Source organism: Festucalex cinctus, chromosome 8, assembly GCF_051991245.1.
Source record: "Festucalex cinctus isolate MCC-2025b chromosome 8, RoL_Fcin_1.0, whole genome shotgun sequence".
Taxonomy (NCBI): domain Eukaryota; kingdom Metazoa; phylum Chordata; class Actinopteri; order Syngnathiformes; family Syngnathidae; genus Festucalex; species Festucalex cinctus.
The window spans coordinates 24,614,881-24,629,710 of NC_135418.1; the positions used below are offsets into that span (position 1 = coordinate 24,614,881).

Genomic DNA, 14,830 nt, shown 5'->3' on the forward strand with positions numbered 1-14,830 from the left:
TTACGACGACACGTTTGTTCTGCAGCCAGCAGTAATTCGACAAATTGTTTCCCGCCGGGCGGCGTGGTGGACCAGTGGCTAGCATGTCTTATTGACTTCAGAACAAGCAACAGTTTGGTCGATAACATTTGTAAATATTCTTCAAAAAAAGAGCATTCAGTCTGTTTTTTGTCACTTTCAGCTCAAGGTTAATGTCTCAAACTAGACATAAAATGAAGAGTTACAGTTGTGGGAGTTGTGTATTTACTGTTAAAAACAAGTAGCCTCTGCTAGCCTAATGCTAACAATGGGACGCATCATAGGCACACAGGCTAACAGCTATGTAGCGGTGTTGTTAACCTTTTAGCTCTAGATATTTAACACATATGATGTCAGTACACGTAGAAAGACCATATAACAATAATTTATTTATATTAAAGATTTGTTAGTAAGAAATGTTAGTGTTAAGTGATATTTTGGACATTCAGAGCAACGCACCACTTCGCTGTTTTTGAGGATGTGCGATGAATTCACACAAGATTGTGCATTGTCATTGGAAGAATTGTAATAAAAAAATAATAAAATAAAATAAAATAAAATAAAATAAAAAACTTTTTCCCGGCACATTTTTTTTGACAGCCTCCCTACATAAGTGGTTGCCGGCGTATTGCAGAATTTAGGGTGTCTCTAATCGTTAACACGTGGAATAAAAGTGCTCTTTGCTAATTGCCGCGCGCGCGTCTGCAGATGCCGACAACGAGGTCGGCCCCCGATGGGGAACTTGACAGCGCGTCAATATAGTGACTCATAGAGTTGATGAGCCACGATCGTGAGAGCATCATCAGTCAATGTTGCCAAATCAATCACAGCCTCGCCCCTCGATGTCGCTCTTCTCGCAAATATTCCTGTAAACCTTTTGACCCCCGTTAACACTCCCCTGAGATTCATCCATGGAACCGGCACACCTGAGTCCCACTCGCAAATCTTCAAATGTGCATAACATCTTTAACAGATGCTGATTACCTAAATCTACAAAGTACTTAATTTAAAAAGTATGTGTAAAACACTCACCTGCAGGACTGACATGGAATTATCTGATTGACTGTTGACCAGAAAAAGAGATTAAAGATTCTTGACGTCACATAGCTCATGACATCACATAGCTTAAAACCAGTTGAAACTAGATGCCGATTACATCAGTTCAAAACGGACACTTGACCTCACGGTCATGACCCAAACTTAACCCTGGCGTGACCCAGTCAGGACAAGCAGCTAATGGCTAACAGCTAGCCACTCAGCCGGCGCCAGCGAGCCGCAAATTTATTCTGTTCCTACGGATGCATTTGTAACAAACCAGGCTTACTTAAATGTGTTTTTGTTTGTTTTTAAAAAGTTTATTGAACGCTTACTCGAATATAAGAAAACGAGCTAATAAATATAGATAGATATATCTGGGGCGGATTGTTGCTGCTTAGTGACTTTGAGGGCATTTTGTCCAGGACCCCGACGATGTATACATTATTATGTCAGTACATGCACTTGCAATAATATATGAGTTTCTGTGAATGTTGAGGCCTTTGAGGAGAAGAAGAAGAAGAAGGAGCTGACATTCTGTCTTTTTCAGTCAGAATCAAAAGGCAGACGTGCTAACCACTAGCGCGCCACATTGCAAAAAAACTAAATACTCATTAGTGGACACATTACACATCCAGTGAAAAAAACATGTATTGTCCAATGTTATGTCTAAAAACAAGAATGTTTTTTGTTTTTAGGATTGGGGGTAAAAAAAAAAAAAATCCAGTCCCACAATATTTAAAATTGGTTTTCAGACAGTAAGGATATGTCATTTGCTATAGTTGTGCAAGGTGTTGGTAAAAGCTTGGAAATAGATCTCGAAACAAAGTGCTTGAAACCATAACCTTGCTTTTTCTTGCGTTTGGGTAGGTGGGTGGGGCACCTTCTTCCTGGGTGTCCCATTCAGTGGATCTGTGTAAGCGTACACCGTGAAGCCATTTTGACAACTGCTGGGTGGGATAAAATGAATCGGCGTCGTTGGGTGCAGTAAAAGGAAGAACCGGATGATTCCTCAGCCCTCAGCAATCATACAAATGGTTATTGGGGCCAAATCGCGTGTTTAAACAGCAACCCAAACCTTAGTCCTCCCTCATTTGGTCCATTAAATTGTTTTTCTGGCCTCGGTTTGCGTATTTGGTCATTTGCTTGTCAGCTGTCTCCTGGTTACAATCATCCTATTATTATTGTACAGTATGTCAAAGCAAGCCTACTGATTGTGTTTGATCTTCAATTCAAGATGCTTGTGGTATCCGGTGTCGTACCAAATCGAGCGATTTTCCTAAAAACGCTTTTGTCAGCAACTTCCTCTTACTTGTATTACTGCTTAGACCTCGTATCCTAAAAGAATGATGAGCCGTCTCTTCTGCTGCCATGTTTATCGTTTCTGTCAAATCTATTGACGTCTTGGTCGTTTGCCACCGGTTCGAGGATAATAATGTTCTGTTTTGGGGTTTTTTCTTTTCTAGACCCCACATTCATCCACGCACACCTCATCCCAGACAGCGCCGAGAAGAATGACGACAAGCTCTACTTCTTCTTCCGCGAGAAAGCCACCGAGATGGGTCAGAGTCCTATGAGCCAGTCGAGAATCGGGCGGATCTGCTTGGTGAGTTGTTGCCTTAAGCGGGGTACGCACGTAACACTTTCTAACATCTTAATAGATTTTTTAAAATGTGAGAGACCCCACGAATGACGAGAAAAAAATTGGTCTCATATAGTGTGTGCTGTACTCCAGAGGATCAATAACAACAAGGAGATATCAACGTTTAATTTATCAACAATATCTCCACCGTCAATCGCGAATTTCATCTTTTACACCAGAAATCTGTTGTCATTTCAAGACTTAGCAATGACAGGCAGCCTGTTGTTCACAAAGGGCATCCAGACTCCAGAAAATATTTAAAAAATAAATAAATAAATAAATAGTAGTAGTAGTAGTAGTAGTAGTAGAAGAAGAAGCTAGGCTAACTGTTAGCATTCTGGGGGAAACTGCTGTCAAAACTGGACTTAAAAAAACAACAACAAAACAAAAACAATGAAATAAGATGTATGACTTATAACCTAAATTAAAAAAAAAAAAAAGAAACATCAAAAACACTGATATTGTATTAATTAGGCATGGGCAGATTGCCAGTTTGACAGTTTACCTGGTTTTAAAAAGTCAAGATTTCCATGAAAAAAAAAACAAAAAAACTGTCCATCACCAATAACAAACATTTTTTTTAATTTTAGGGGTCTCCAAACCTGGCAAAGTTATACTGCAATATGATTGGCTACTAGTAGAGGTCAATAAATAATCTGCCTCTTTAAAGATAATTGGAAAGGCCAGGAACTTTTTTTTTTTCCTCTCTTCTTCTCGGATGGGAAGAGAGAAGAAGAGTGAACAGTTTCAACAGGCTTTCCTAGGTCAATCAATTTGCATTCTAGCAACAACAACAAAAAAACTTGGTGCCCACCGGTACTAGTTAGCCCCAAGTACAATCATCAGATATCACAATCCTAAAAATAATAATAACTACACTTTTGCTGGTTTGGATCGCAAGAAATGAGAAATGCTCAAACTCGGCCTGATTATCATTTATTTCAATGGCTGTTTGTCTGTGCATCTCCATCTTTTTTGCGGGAAATTCCATGTGATCACAATTGATGACGATTATCCGCTTACTGACATGACAGGAAAGCAAACTGTCGCTGTTTGCTCCGTTTAGATTGGAGAACATTTTGTTATTTTGATTCTGTTTGAAAGAAAATGGAAATTGACTTGAGTTCACATCTTGCATCCATGGGTGCTAACCAAGTGACGTTACGGTTGTATTTGTCCCAAAAATGGTTTATTAGGGATGTTGTTGGCCGCTTGTTCAAAAGGCTCCTCATGGAGACTTGTCAAGTTATACGATGCCGTGAAATACAGTTTTGATTAAACACTTGTGTCAGTGTGGGAAGCCTTTTAATTTCCCTTTTAAGGCAACGTGATGGTCAAACTGTAAGTCTCGCAGTGTCACAGAGACATAGCATGCGCTTCAGCCAGCGCAAATCATTCGGACGGGCCGAAAGGCGTGAACAAAGTTCATAATTTCCCGTCAGTGAATCATTTTGATTCCCTACCTCAGTAGGAAAAGTTGGCCGACCTCCCTCGCTCGCGCACATGAGCCCCGTTGAAATGCGGAGCTGCGTTTGCGCCAACAGCAACAGCGGAGCCAGCGCGGTTAGCTTGAACGGCTTTTGAGTCGCACAGCTGCGAGTCAGACGCGGGTACGTTATCGATACGTGGTGATGGATAACCAAAACGTCCTTGCGTCCCTACAGAATGACGACGGCGGCCATTGCTGTCTGGTGAACAAGTGGAGCACCTTCCTGAAGGCCCGTCTCATCTGCTCGGTGGCGGGAGCCGACGGCGTCGAGACGCACTTTGACGAGCTCAGTGAGTTGGCACACACGAAAGTTCATGCAAGACCATTTTGAACTAATCAAATTCATCGCCTTGCATAATAAAATGTTGAAAAAAAAACAAACAACAATCTGGATACTGTTCCACTCCCATCCTCTAGGTGGCAATGTGCACAATACTTAAGCGCATTGGAACTCATGAGACTTATGCTGCCTTTATGTGGTATCGTAATTATGGTAAATGCCACATGTCGAGTTGGGAATTTACTTTTGATACCCAATTTTCCGAGTTGAGAGAACTATTCAAGCAGCAGGTTGTTTTTGTTTGTTTCTACAGAATTACATAGCGTACACAATTCCATGTCCTATCCTTTACAACTTATTATTTCGTCGTAATTGTTTGGTTTTATGAGCAATGAGTAAATCAGCTGCTATGTGTCGTTTCTAGCCACAACAACAAAAGCACATGAACAGAGCTCGTTTGTAATTAGGAGTTTCCGAGTGGTAAGGTCCATTTTTCCCATAGCACGTGAAGACAGGGTCATGCTGCGTTCGATGCATGTGGGAAGTCGGACTTCATACCAGGAAGTATGCACGGGAACGTCCTTTTGAACTCGGAAATCCGAGTTGCGAAGTCAGGGGCGGAAAAAGGACCCCGACCGTCATTCAACAATGGCGAACCCCTGAGACAAAGACCGTAAAAAGCAAAACACAATTTCTACCATTCTAAACATATTTATCTATTATTTATTGCAACATTAATTTAGTTGTTCAAAAAAAGTAACGTTACAACGTGATTTCAACTGTTAACCAGAACAACAAACAATTGATCGGTATCAGCCATCTTTATTGGTTACGTTCGCTTCGAACGCTTTGAGGTTGGAACGGGGGAGATTCCAAGTGGGATATGTGACGTCCGACTTACCACTTTCCTCAGCATGAGTCGATTCCATTTTGTGGTATCATACAACGTTACTGTCATGGTTACCTGTTTGACATCTATTAAACACGACACAAAAAGGAGAGAAGACACTCAGTTCAGGGCTCGCGAGGAGAGAGGAGAGGAACTGACTGATACAATTCACTCCTGCACTCTCTGAAGATATCTCTCCTCACCCTCTTCATTCCCATTCTTCATTGCAAGCAGAAGCAGTTCTTCATTGCAGCAAATGTATGATAACTTATTATTTACAATTATTCCTACAAGTTACACAAAGTGCACAAAAAAACCTAAGTAAATCAGTGACTAGATTTAGCTGATATTTTGAGAGTTCACTGTACAGCTTAAAGTTAAACTTCATTCAGTAGTTAAGTAGTAATGTTAATCATGCTAACCATCAAAGGTGAAATCATAGCAATGGTGAGTGATGCTGACGTTGTTTGGCATTTTTCCAAGCTGAAAGATGGATGCCAGCAAAATGGGGCAAATTGGAAATACACGGAACAGGACGATCAGCCTGGTGGTTGGGAAGCGCTGCGATCCCAAACTGTACACCCTCCGCATCTGCTACGAGTTAAGCGTCTGGCGCATATTGCGCGTGTCCGTACCCCGATAGGAAAGCTGGCCGTCCAAAGTGAGAACTCTGTTACATGACTTGTAACCACAACAGTAAGAAAACAAAGCTCTCCAGTCGGAACAGGTCTTGACAGAATCACATTCATCTACAATCCTTCTCCTTTTGAGCAAAAGAATGCTAAACCTTAAAGGAAAATCAAGACGGAAAGGGAATAAAAGTAGCATTGCAGTATAGAGAGTAATCAAAATAATGAGCAGCTAAGATCTGCTGTCCCTTATTCACATGACTGACAGGATTAGTGGAGGATTTGTAGTATCCTTGAAGCCGTCCCCGCTCGCTGGTGTTGTGATGAAGGAATCCTTCATGTCTACTTAGAATACGAGTCTAAATTTACCACCAAATATGTCATGACATGCAACAGCTGGAAGGTGGAAGGTCACCCAGTTTCTCGTTGTCCCGATCTAGATTGGCCGAAATGGAACAGCATATTGACCATTACGGGCAAATTTGAACTTGATAAACTTTGAAAAACGACTTCTCGTGATTGGGAAACCGGTTGATGGCGGGCCATGCTAATTAGAGCTGAGTTTAAAAAATCTAATAGTCCCCGAGTTACGTCGGAGTTCCATTCCTACGCTAGCTATGTAACACGAATTTCCACATTAAAGTCAATATTTGCATCAAAATAATTTCTATAAAACTTTAAATACATTGCAATAAAAAAAAAAAAATAATAAGATGTTGTACTTACCATGACTGCTTAGAGGTGGTTGGAAAAGAAGTGGGGGAGGCTGAAGACACTCCCACAAGTGCACAAGCGCTAGCACCAGCTAAGGGCGAAATAGCGCATGAGGGGAAAACACTGCGGGCTACATGGCGGACCAGGAGCCAAAATGGCGGATGGGGCCAAAATGGTGGACCAGGCGTAACAGTTGTAAAGTCGAAATGCCCTGTAATCGATATCAAATCCATTTTCCTTTTCGAGCGTGATATTGATTCATAAACCTGCGAATCGATTATTTTAATATCTTTTTTTTTCACACAAATTATCAAGAAAATAGAATTTTAAATACCTTTTTTTTTTTTTTTTGTATCTTACTGTTTTCCTGAAATGTACTGTTCACGTGAATTTAAATGTATTTTCTTACACTTATGAAAAAGCTTGTTGCATTTTATGGCAATTCAGAATCTTTTTTTTATTTTTATTTTGACCAGTATTGAATTAGAATTATGAAAACATTTTCATCTCATCCATGCAGATGTCACGTGTTATTTTCATTAATAAATAAATCATTTAACCACTTACTGCCTCTGCAAAATTCAATTTGGAGTTTAATGTTTGTGGATTTTTTTATTTTTTTTTAAATCATGTCCTTGTTATTGAAAAAGAATTGATGTTCCATAATTAATCATATCAGATTGAACTGAAGTGAATCTTCTTTATTCATCGCTCCTTCTTCATGCAATCCCAGCAATCATGGATTTTTTTTTTTTTCCTTCCCGCTATTACGCCGCTGCGGGCGAACGCGGGGACGTCTGATCTCGCGCGTGACAAACAAAATGTCCGACTGACGCAACTTGTTCCAGTTCGCCGCTGATTGATTCTCCCCGTCAAACGGGCCGTCAGATGAGTTACGAATTTCTCCTTTGCCGCGCGGCCATTACCTGTCATTTTCATACCTCCGCGGCATGTGCGGATTTGCCGTCCTCGAGATCAAAGCGAGGCCGTGGACCGCGCAGAATGAAAAACGAAGGCTCGGTAGATCAAACATTTGTTATTTATCAAGTTGAATTAGCAGGATTCACCTCTTCCCTCCCGTTTGTGTTGATCGGGCGAAGAAATCTGCGCAAAAGATCAAAACGCGGTAATGTGCCAGATTGATGTCTGGCTTGTTGAGAAAGGTCACAAGTTAGGGAGGAGAAGACAGCGTGTCATGTTTATTTTTCTTTTTTTGTGTTTGGCTAAAGGCAATTACTGTCCTTCGCTGTTCAAGGCCAGTTCAAACAAGTGAAACCCCCACCATTGTTGCGAAACATTCACTATAGATCTATATGTTCCACTCCACCTGTCAAACTTTATATATTTAATTTTTCCTTCTCCTCTTTTTTTTTTTTGCTTTGGCTTGCATTTTTCTCTCATTAAATCCATCAGTGGAGATGCAGCGCTCGGAGCCTGCAGTCACGTTGGATGCATATGGCTCCTATTATAGGCGTGTTTCACCAGACCATCCATGTTTGACTTTTATCCCCCGACGACACGCACCAAGTGTAGTTTTTAGTGTCCGATGAGTTTAGATTCAGGATCCCGTTGAGGTTCTGGTGACCTCTGACTTGTAAATTGCTGCATGTGTCATTACAATGGAGCCTGGGAACTCGTGCTGTCACTATCGAATAGTTTTAGAATCGATTAAACGGATTGATTATTCAATAGACTAATCAGATACTGTTTAATTTTCCAGTAAAGTGTATTACAAAAGCCTTTTTTCCCCTGATTGCTGTTTATGAACCAGTGATTGGTGTTTATTTTGTACTTTAGTTTACATCTAGTGTTTTTTTTGTTTTTTTTTGTTTTTTTTTTACTGTTACCGTCAGTCATTGTTTTCCAAAGTAACAGATGTTTGAAAATGTTTTTGAAAAATGTTTGTTTGTTTTGTTTTTTGTGTTTTTTTTTTTTTTTTGCTGGTGATGAGTATACCCTTTAAAGGTCTGAAGAAGCCATACCTGGAAACACACAGGAAGTGTGCCATTTTGGTCAGAGGCAGACATTTTAGGGTCATGTGACCTTTTCCAGGTGTCCTTTTATAGATCAGCGTTCCAGTCCCCACATTTGCCATTTGTAGCATTTGATCTTATTTTCCTCCACTTTTGTGGCAAACAATTCCAAATATTTTCCTTTCCAGGGGATGTCTACATCCAGCCGACGCAAGACACCAAGAATCCTGTCATCTATGGAGTCTTCTCAGTTTCAGGGTGAGTTTCTTGACTGCTTTTCTAAAAGATGAAAACAGACAAGTGGCTGAATCCCGGCGAGGTCAGTCAGGCCTGATAGCAAGTCGTCCAAATTTGAGGAGGAGAGTCAGACAGATTTAGATACTGGCTTGTGGCCACTGCTGGGCAGCGCGTGGGCGTTTTTTTTATTTTTTTTCTGTCAGCGCGTCAGACGGTTCTTGGTTGTGAGCGCATGTTTGCGTTTCCTGCGACGTAGCCTGGACCCGTCGCATGCGGCCGGACGCCCTCTGTCATTATCTCGGCACTTCACTGGCTTCTTCTGCTCCCGTCCAGATCCGTGTTTAAAGGCTCGGCGGTGTGCGTCTACTCCATGGCAGACATCCGCATGGTCTTCAATGGTCCTTTCGCCCACAAGGAAGGACCCAACTACCAGTGGGTGGCCTACACGGGCAAGATTCCCTACCCCAGACCTGGCACTGTGAGTGGTAAACAGATGATTACTAGGAACATACAGATATGATTACAAACGCGGGATGACTTACAACTTTACATCCTCAAAATGATACGGTGCGATGAGATGCAAGTTTTTCAAGATACGAGCTGTCATTTGGATGATTTTTTTTTTTTCTTACAAACAAAAATTTGAGATACAAGTGCTGTATGGTGGCAGTGAATATTGGCAGATTGTGAACAGCTCTTTAAAAAAAGGCTTCAAGCTCTTTTTTTCCACTCCCAGTTTACTGTCAAACTGTACATAAATCAAAAAGAATTGCATATTGTATTTAAAAAAAAACCACATTATTTTGCATCGCCTAAAGCACAGTACTGTATTGCAATACTCGCAAAACAACTAATGTAACAGCTCATCAAATCAGTTATGACACTCTTCTTCACGTATGTGTTATACTGCCCCCGTGTGGCTAAGGCGAGCACACCAGTACTTGCACAATGTCCACTGATGCAAAAAAGTGGCAAAAACTATTTAATTATTTCCATTCTTTTAAATTGTGCCATTACTGTATACTTTTAGAACATACATAATATTATACAGTGCCATTTTTCTTATTTTAAAACACCGTACAAAATGTTTATGTTTTTTTAGTTGGAGGCTGGAACGGATTAATGACACGTTCATTCATTTCGATAGGGAAAGTTGATTTGAGTGTTTTGAGTGTTCAAGAATGGTCACAGAACGAATGAATGGTTTCTTGAGTTCCACACCACTGTGGAACTGTGCATTATGCACCACTGTGTATTATTATTACTATTATTATTATTATTATTATTATTATTATTATTATTACTACTACTACACATATTGTTAAGTGATTACCTGTCCGACATGAAAATAAGCAATATTTTTATTTTATTTTATTATTATTATTATTTTTATTAAAGTCACATTTGTACAGCATAGTGACATAGTTGTGAGCACGCCTCCCTTACTGTTCGGAGGTTTGCCGTTTGAATATTAGCGTCCTGTGTGGTCTTCCAATGACATGCATGCTTGGTTCATTGAAGACACTAACATTTTCCATTCACTACAAAAAAATAAAATAAAATAAAATAAAATGGGTTTAAACTGAATGAGACAGAACTTTTGGGAAGATCGAACTTGGCAGACAAAGAACAAGCTTTTTTTTTCCTTTTTCTTTTTTTTTTACCCACGACCCTAATTGTGGTATGGCTTGTCCAATTTGTCCAGCAGCAAGGCTGGTTTCTTGGCTCTGGAGCTCCCCCTAGAGTTGTAAAATGTAAATTACATGGGTTTCTAACACTCCCCTCAAAAAGAATAACCCATTAGTGTTTCATTAATTAAATGAACAGCAGAAAACATTTGTTGCATTTCCATCAATTAAGGTCAAACATCCAATGTAAATAAATTAAAACCCTAAGCAAATAAATCTGGTTTAAATATGCTAAGTTAGAAATCTGGATCATTAAATAAGCAAAATAATTCAATGAGTGGCTTGTATATTTTTTAAATCAGCAAGTGGAAAAAGCCCGACTGACTAATTGCTCTATAATATTTAATGTTTGCATAATTAATTAAAAAAAAAAAAATTACACCCTTACTCCAAAATTTAATAAATTATTTTTCCATCCTCAAAATGCTATACAGAACACTCCATAATGACATAATGTGATTTTTTTTTTTTTTATATTTGAAAATGTTTTTAAGCATACAAAACATCAAGAAAATATACCAGTATATACTAATTTTCAAACATAAAAAGTGTCCAGGAAATATCATTTCCTACAAACTGATGATCCAGTGTCGCCACGGCAACAGCAGCAATGTTTTCCCTCCTTATTACAAGCCAGCATAAACATCAAAAGGAGTTTGCAAGCTTTTTTATTTGACGGCCAAACCATTCCATATGTATAAAGTAACCATCATCACACGTGTCATTTGTGAACAGTGTCCCGGAGGCACGTTCACCCCCAACATGAAATCCACCAAGGATTACCCGGACGAGGTGATCAACTTTATGAGAAACCACCCCACCATGTACAACGCCGTGTACCCGGTGCACAAGCGGCCCCTGGTGGTCCGGACCAACGTGGACTACGAGTTCACCACCATCGCCGTCGACCAAGTGACGGCCGCCGACGGCAGCTACGAGGTCCTCTTCCTGGGCACAGGTCGGTGGGAACGCGCGCTGGCCTCACTCAGCCATGTTTGTTAGGATTATTATGATGATCGATTGGCATTTTGGTGGCTTCAACATGACTGAAAATTCATCCCATTTTACAAGAAAATGGGGGTCTAAAGATTACAAGATTACATTGCAAGGTGTGGATTTTGGTTTAAAATTGTGTCAAAGGGAGATTGGGCTTTAAATTGGGGTTTGAAAACAAAGTTAGGTTTTCAAGCCAGAGTTAGGAGTTTCGAGTTAGGGTTTCAAACTAAGGCTTCGAGCTGATGTTAGAGTTTCAAATTAAGGTTTCAATGGAGGTTTAGGACTTTCCAAATGAGTTTCCAGTCTAAGTTGGGGGGTTCAAGTTAAGGTTTCAAATGAGGGTTTGAAGTCTGGGTTATATTAAGGTTTGGAGACAAAGTCAAGATTATGATGAGGGTTTCAAGTCTGGGTTAGCGGTTTCAAATGAAGGCTTCAAGTATGGGTTAAGATTTTCAATCTAGGGTTTCAAATGAGGGTTTTAAATCCAGTTTAGGGCTTTAAATTTGTTTTGGAGCCAAAGTCAAGGTTACAAGTCAGGGCTTCAAATTAGAGTTTCAAGACAGGGTTAGGAGTTTCAAGTTAGGGTTTCAAAATAAGGCTTCAAGCCGATGTTAGTTTCAAAATACGGTTTCAATAGAGGGTTAGGACTTTTCTGAGGGTTTCAGATGAGGGTTGTAGGTCTGAGTTTGGGCTTTAAATTAGGGTTTGGAGACAAAGTCTAGATTATGATGAGGATTCCAAGTCTGAATTAGCAGTTTCAAATGAAGGTTTCAAGCATGGGTTTAGGGTTTCAAGTTTCAAATAAGGGTTTTAAGTCTGGTTTAGGGCTTTAAATTTGATTTGGAGCCAAAGTCAGGGTTTCAAGCCATGGTTAAATGTTTCAAGATAGGGTTTCAAATGAGGTTTTCAAGTCTGGGTTAGGGCCTTAAATTGGGGTTTGGTGTTCAAGTCAGTGTTTCAAATTAGGGTTTTAAGCCAAGATTAGAGATTTTTAAGGGATTTGAGACAGGGCTATGAGTCTTATGGCAGGATTTCAAATGAGGGTTTTGAGTCTGAGTTAGGGCTTCAAATTAGGGTTTGCAGCTAAAGTCTACGTTTCAAGCTTGGATTTTTAAATCAGGGCTTCAGGGGAGTGTTAGGCTGTCAAGTCAGTTCCATTGGAGTTTCAAGCCTGTGTTCGCATCTCAAATTAGGGTTTCAAGCCATAGTCAGGCTTGAAGCCAAAGTCAGGGTTTCTAATTAAGTTTGCAATTCTGTGTTAGAGCTTCAAATTGCACTTTGAAGCCCAAGTCAGCGTTTTCATCGCATTTCAAGGTTTGAATATTATCCTCACGTTTGTCAGATCGCGGGACGGTGCAGAAGGTGATCGTGCTGCCGCGAGACGACCTACAGACCGAAGAGCTGGTTTTGGAGGAGGTGGAGGTCTTTAAGGTTTGTCGCCGCCATTTCAATTGTCTTTTGATTTGTGGTTTGAGGAGCGAAAGCTTCATTTCATCACCGCATTTCGGCAGGTCCCCACCCCGATCACCACCATGAAGATCTCGTCCAAGCGTGTAAGTCGGACGGACGTCTCACAAGGCGACAGCGAGGCGGCGCGTGTCGCTAATACGGGACGTTTTCCTCCTTCCGCAGCAACAACTGTACGTGGCGTCGGTGCTGGGCGTGACCCACCTGGCGCTCCACCGCTGCGACGTGTACGGCGAGGTGTGCGCCGACTGCTGTCTGGCTCGGGACCCGTACTGCGCCTGGGACGGAAAATCCTGCTCCAGGTACTCGGCGTCACAGAAGAGGTACGTTCATGTGAAGAATGTGCTCAAAGTCTCTTTGCTTTAGATGAGGCCGTTTAGCTTAATGCTAACAAACAATGCAAAACAACATAGACAGGTTAAAGAATAGCATTCGTGTCACACTGTTGTGTAACCCTTTAAGTAACGGATATTTTGATGTAAACAATGAAGCCGATGATAATACATGTTTTATCTTCTATTAACTCATTCACTCCCAGCCATTTTCACAGAAGAATCCCGTTCGCTCCCGACTGTTTTACTGAATTTTGACTGATTTTGCAAGGCCCACAGAATAGTGTGTTCAATTGCTATAAAGGCATGGAACCTATCAAAAGAAAGATTAAAGTCTCTTCTTTCATCAGGAAAAAAAGTATGTTTCTATCTGTTTCCGTTTTGCAGAAATTAGCATCAGAATATAGCTAAGTTTAATAATTTTTCACAAATCTATTTAAAATTGTAAGTAATTGAGCTCTTTTCAACATGGCTCTGGTTGATCTCCTTTGCTCTACTGCCACCTGCTGGCTGTTTGGGTAACAACTACCATTTCTGCAACCGTTCTTTACTGTTGAGAGGCTGCATCAAAGCCTTATGTATGCTCTCGCATTAAAAAAAACACCAAAAAAAACCGTATAAATACGTCTTTGGGAGACTTCAACATTTTTTTTTAAACGTATTTACACGTTATTGGGAGCAAATGAGTTCATTTGAAGCAAAATTCTTCATATTGTATTTACCCACGTTATAATTGTTTGTTTTTTTCAGTAGCTACAATATTGTGAAGTGTTCTTTCTCTTAAATAAACACATTACACAATTTTGGTTGTTTTTTGAGGGAAGGAAAGGATTCAATCAATGTACCACTATATATTTACCATTCTAAAAGGACGTCCAATGTTCAATCCTTTTAGACGCAGCCGTCGTCAGGACGTCAAGTACGGCAATCCCATCCGTCAATGCCGAGGCTACAATTCCAATGGTGAGCAGAGAAATCACTTTTCACACTTCAACCAAAAACAACGTTTTCCAAGATGAAACGTTTATTTTCCAAAGAAAAAATATGACTGTACTCTTATTTATTATGTATATAATATTACAGTATATACCTACCAATCCCTATTTTTTTATTTTATTTTTTTTTTTATTAATTTTCCAGCCAATAAGAATACTCTGGAGACAGTTCAGTATGGCGTGGAGGGCAGCACGACATTTTTGGAGTGCCAGGCCCGGTCCCCGCATGTTTCTCTCAAATGGCATCTTCAGAAAGAGAACAGCGACAGGAGGAAAGAGGTGAATACTTTTTCTAATTATGATTACTACTATTATTTGTTTCTTTATTTACTTTGCTGGCATGTTGTGGCAACAAAACCACAAATAGATAAGTTTTTCACCAAATAAGCTAGGTATAAATTCCACAGGGAAAAAAACAAACATGAATAGCTGTATCAATGCTAATG

The 14,830-nt window shown here is 40.2% G+C and overlaps 1 protein-coding gene across 1 annotated transcript in view; it reads left to right on the plus strand.

The window, feature by feature from the left end:
• Positions 1-14,830, plus strand: part of sema3fa (sema domain, immunoglobulin domain (Ig), short basic domain, secreted, (semaphorin) 3Fa) — a 70,020-nt gene that overhangs the window by 52,207 nt on the left and 2,983 nt on the right. The window contains exons 9-18 of the mRNA XM_077530574.1: positions 2,520-2,659; positions 4,360-4,474; positions 8,858-8,927; positions 9,240-9,384; positions 11,330-11,552; positions 12,933-13,021; positions 13,102-13,143; positions 13,223-13,380; positions 14,285-14,352; positions 14,530-14,663. Of these exons, the coding sequence (XP_077386700.1) occupies positions 2,520-2,659; positions 4,360-4,474; positions 8,858-8,927; positions 9,240-9,384; positions 11,330-11,552; positions 12,933-13,021; positions 13,102-13,143; positions 13,223-13,380; positions 14,285-14,352; positions 14,530-14,663 (1,184 nt within the window). The remainder of the gene's footprint in view (positions 1-2,519; positions 2,660-4,359; positions 4,475-8,857; positions 8,928-9,239; positions 9,385-11,329; positions 11,553-12,932; positions 13,022-13,101; positions 13,144-13,222; positions 13,381-14,284; positions 14,353-14,529; positions 14,664-14,830) is intronic.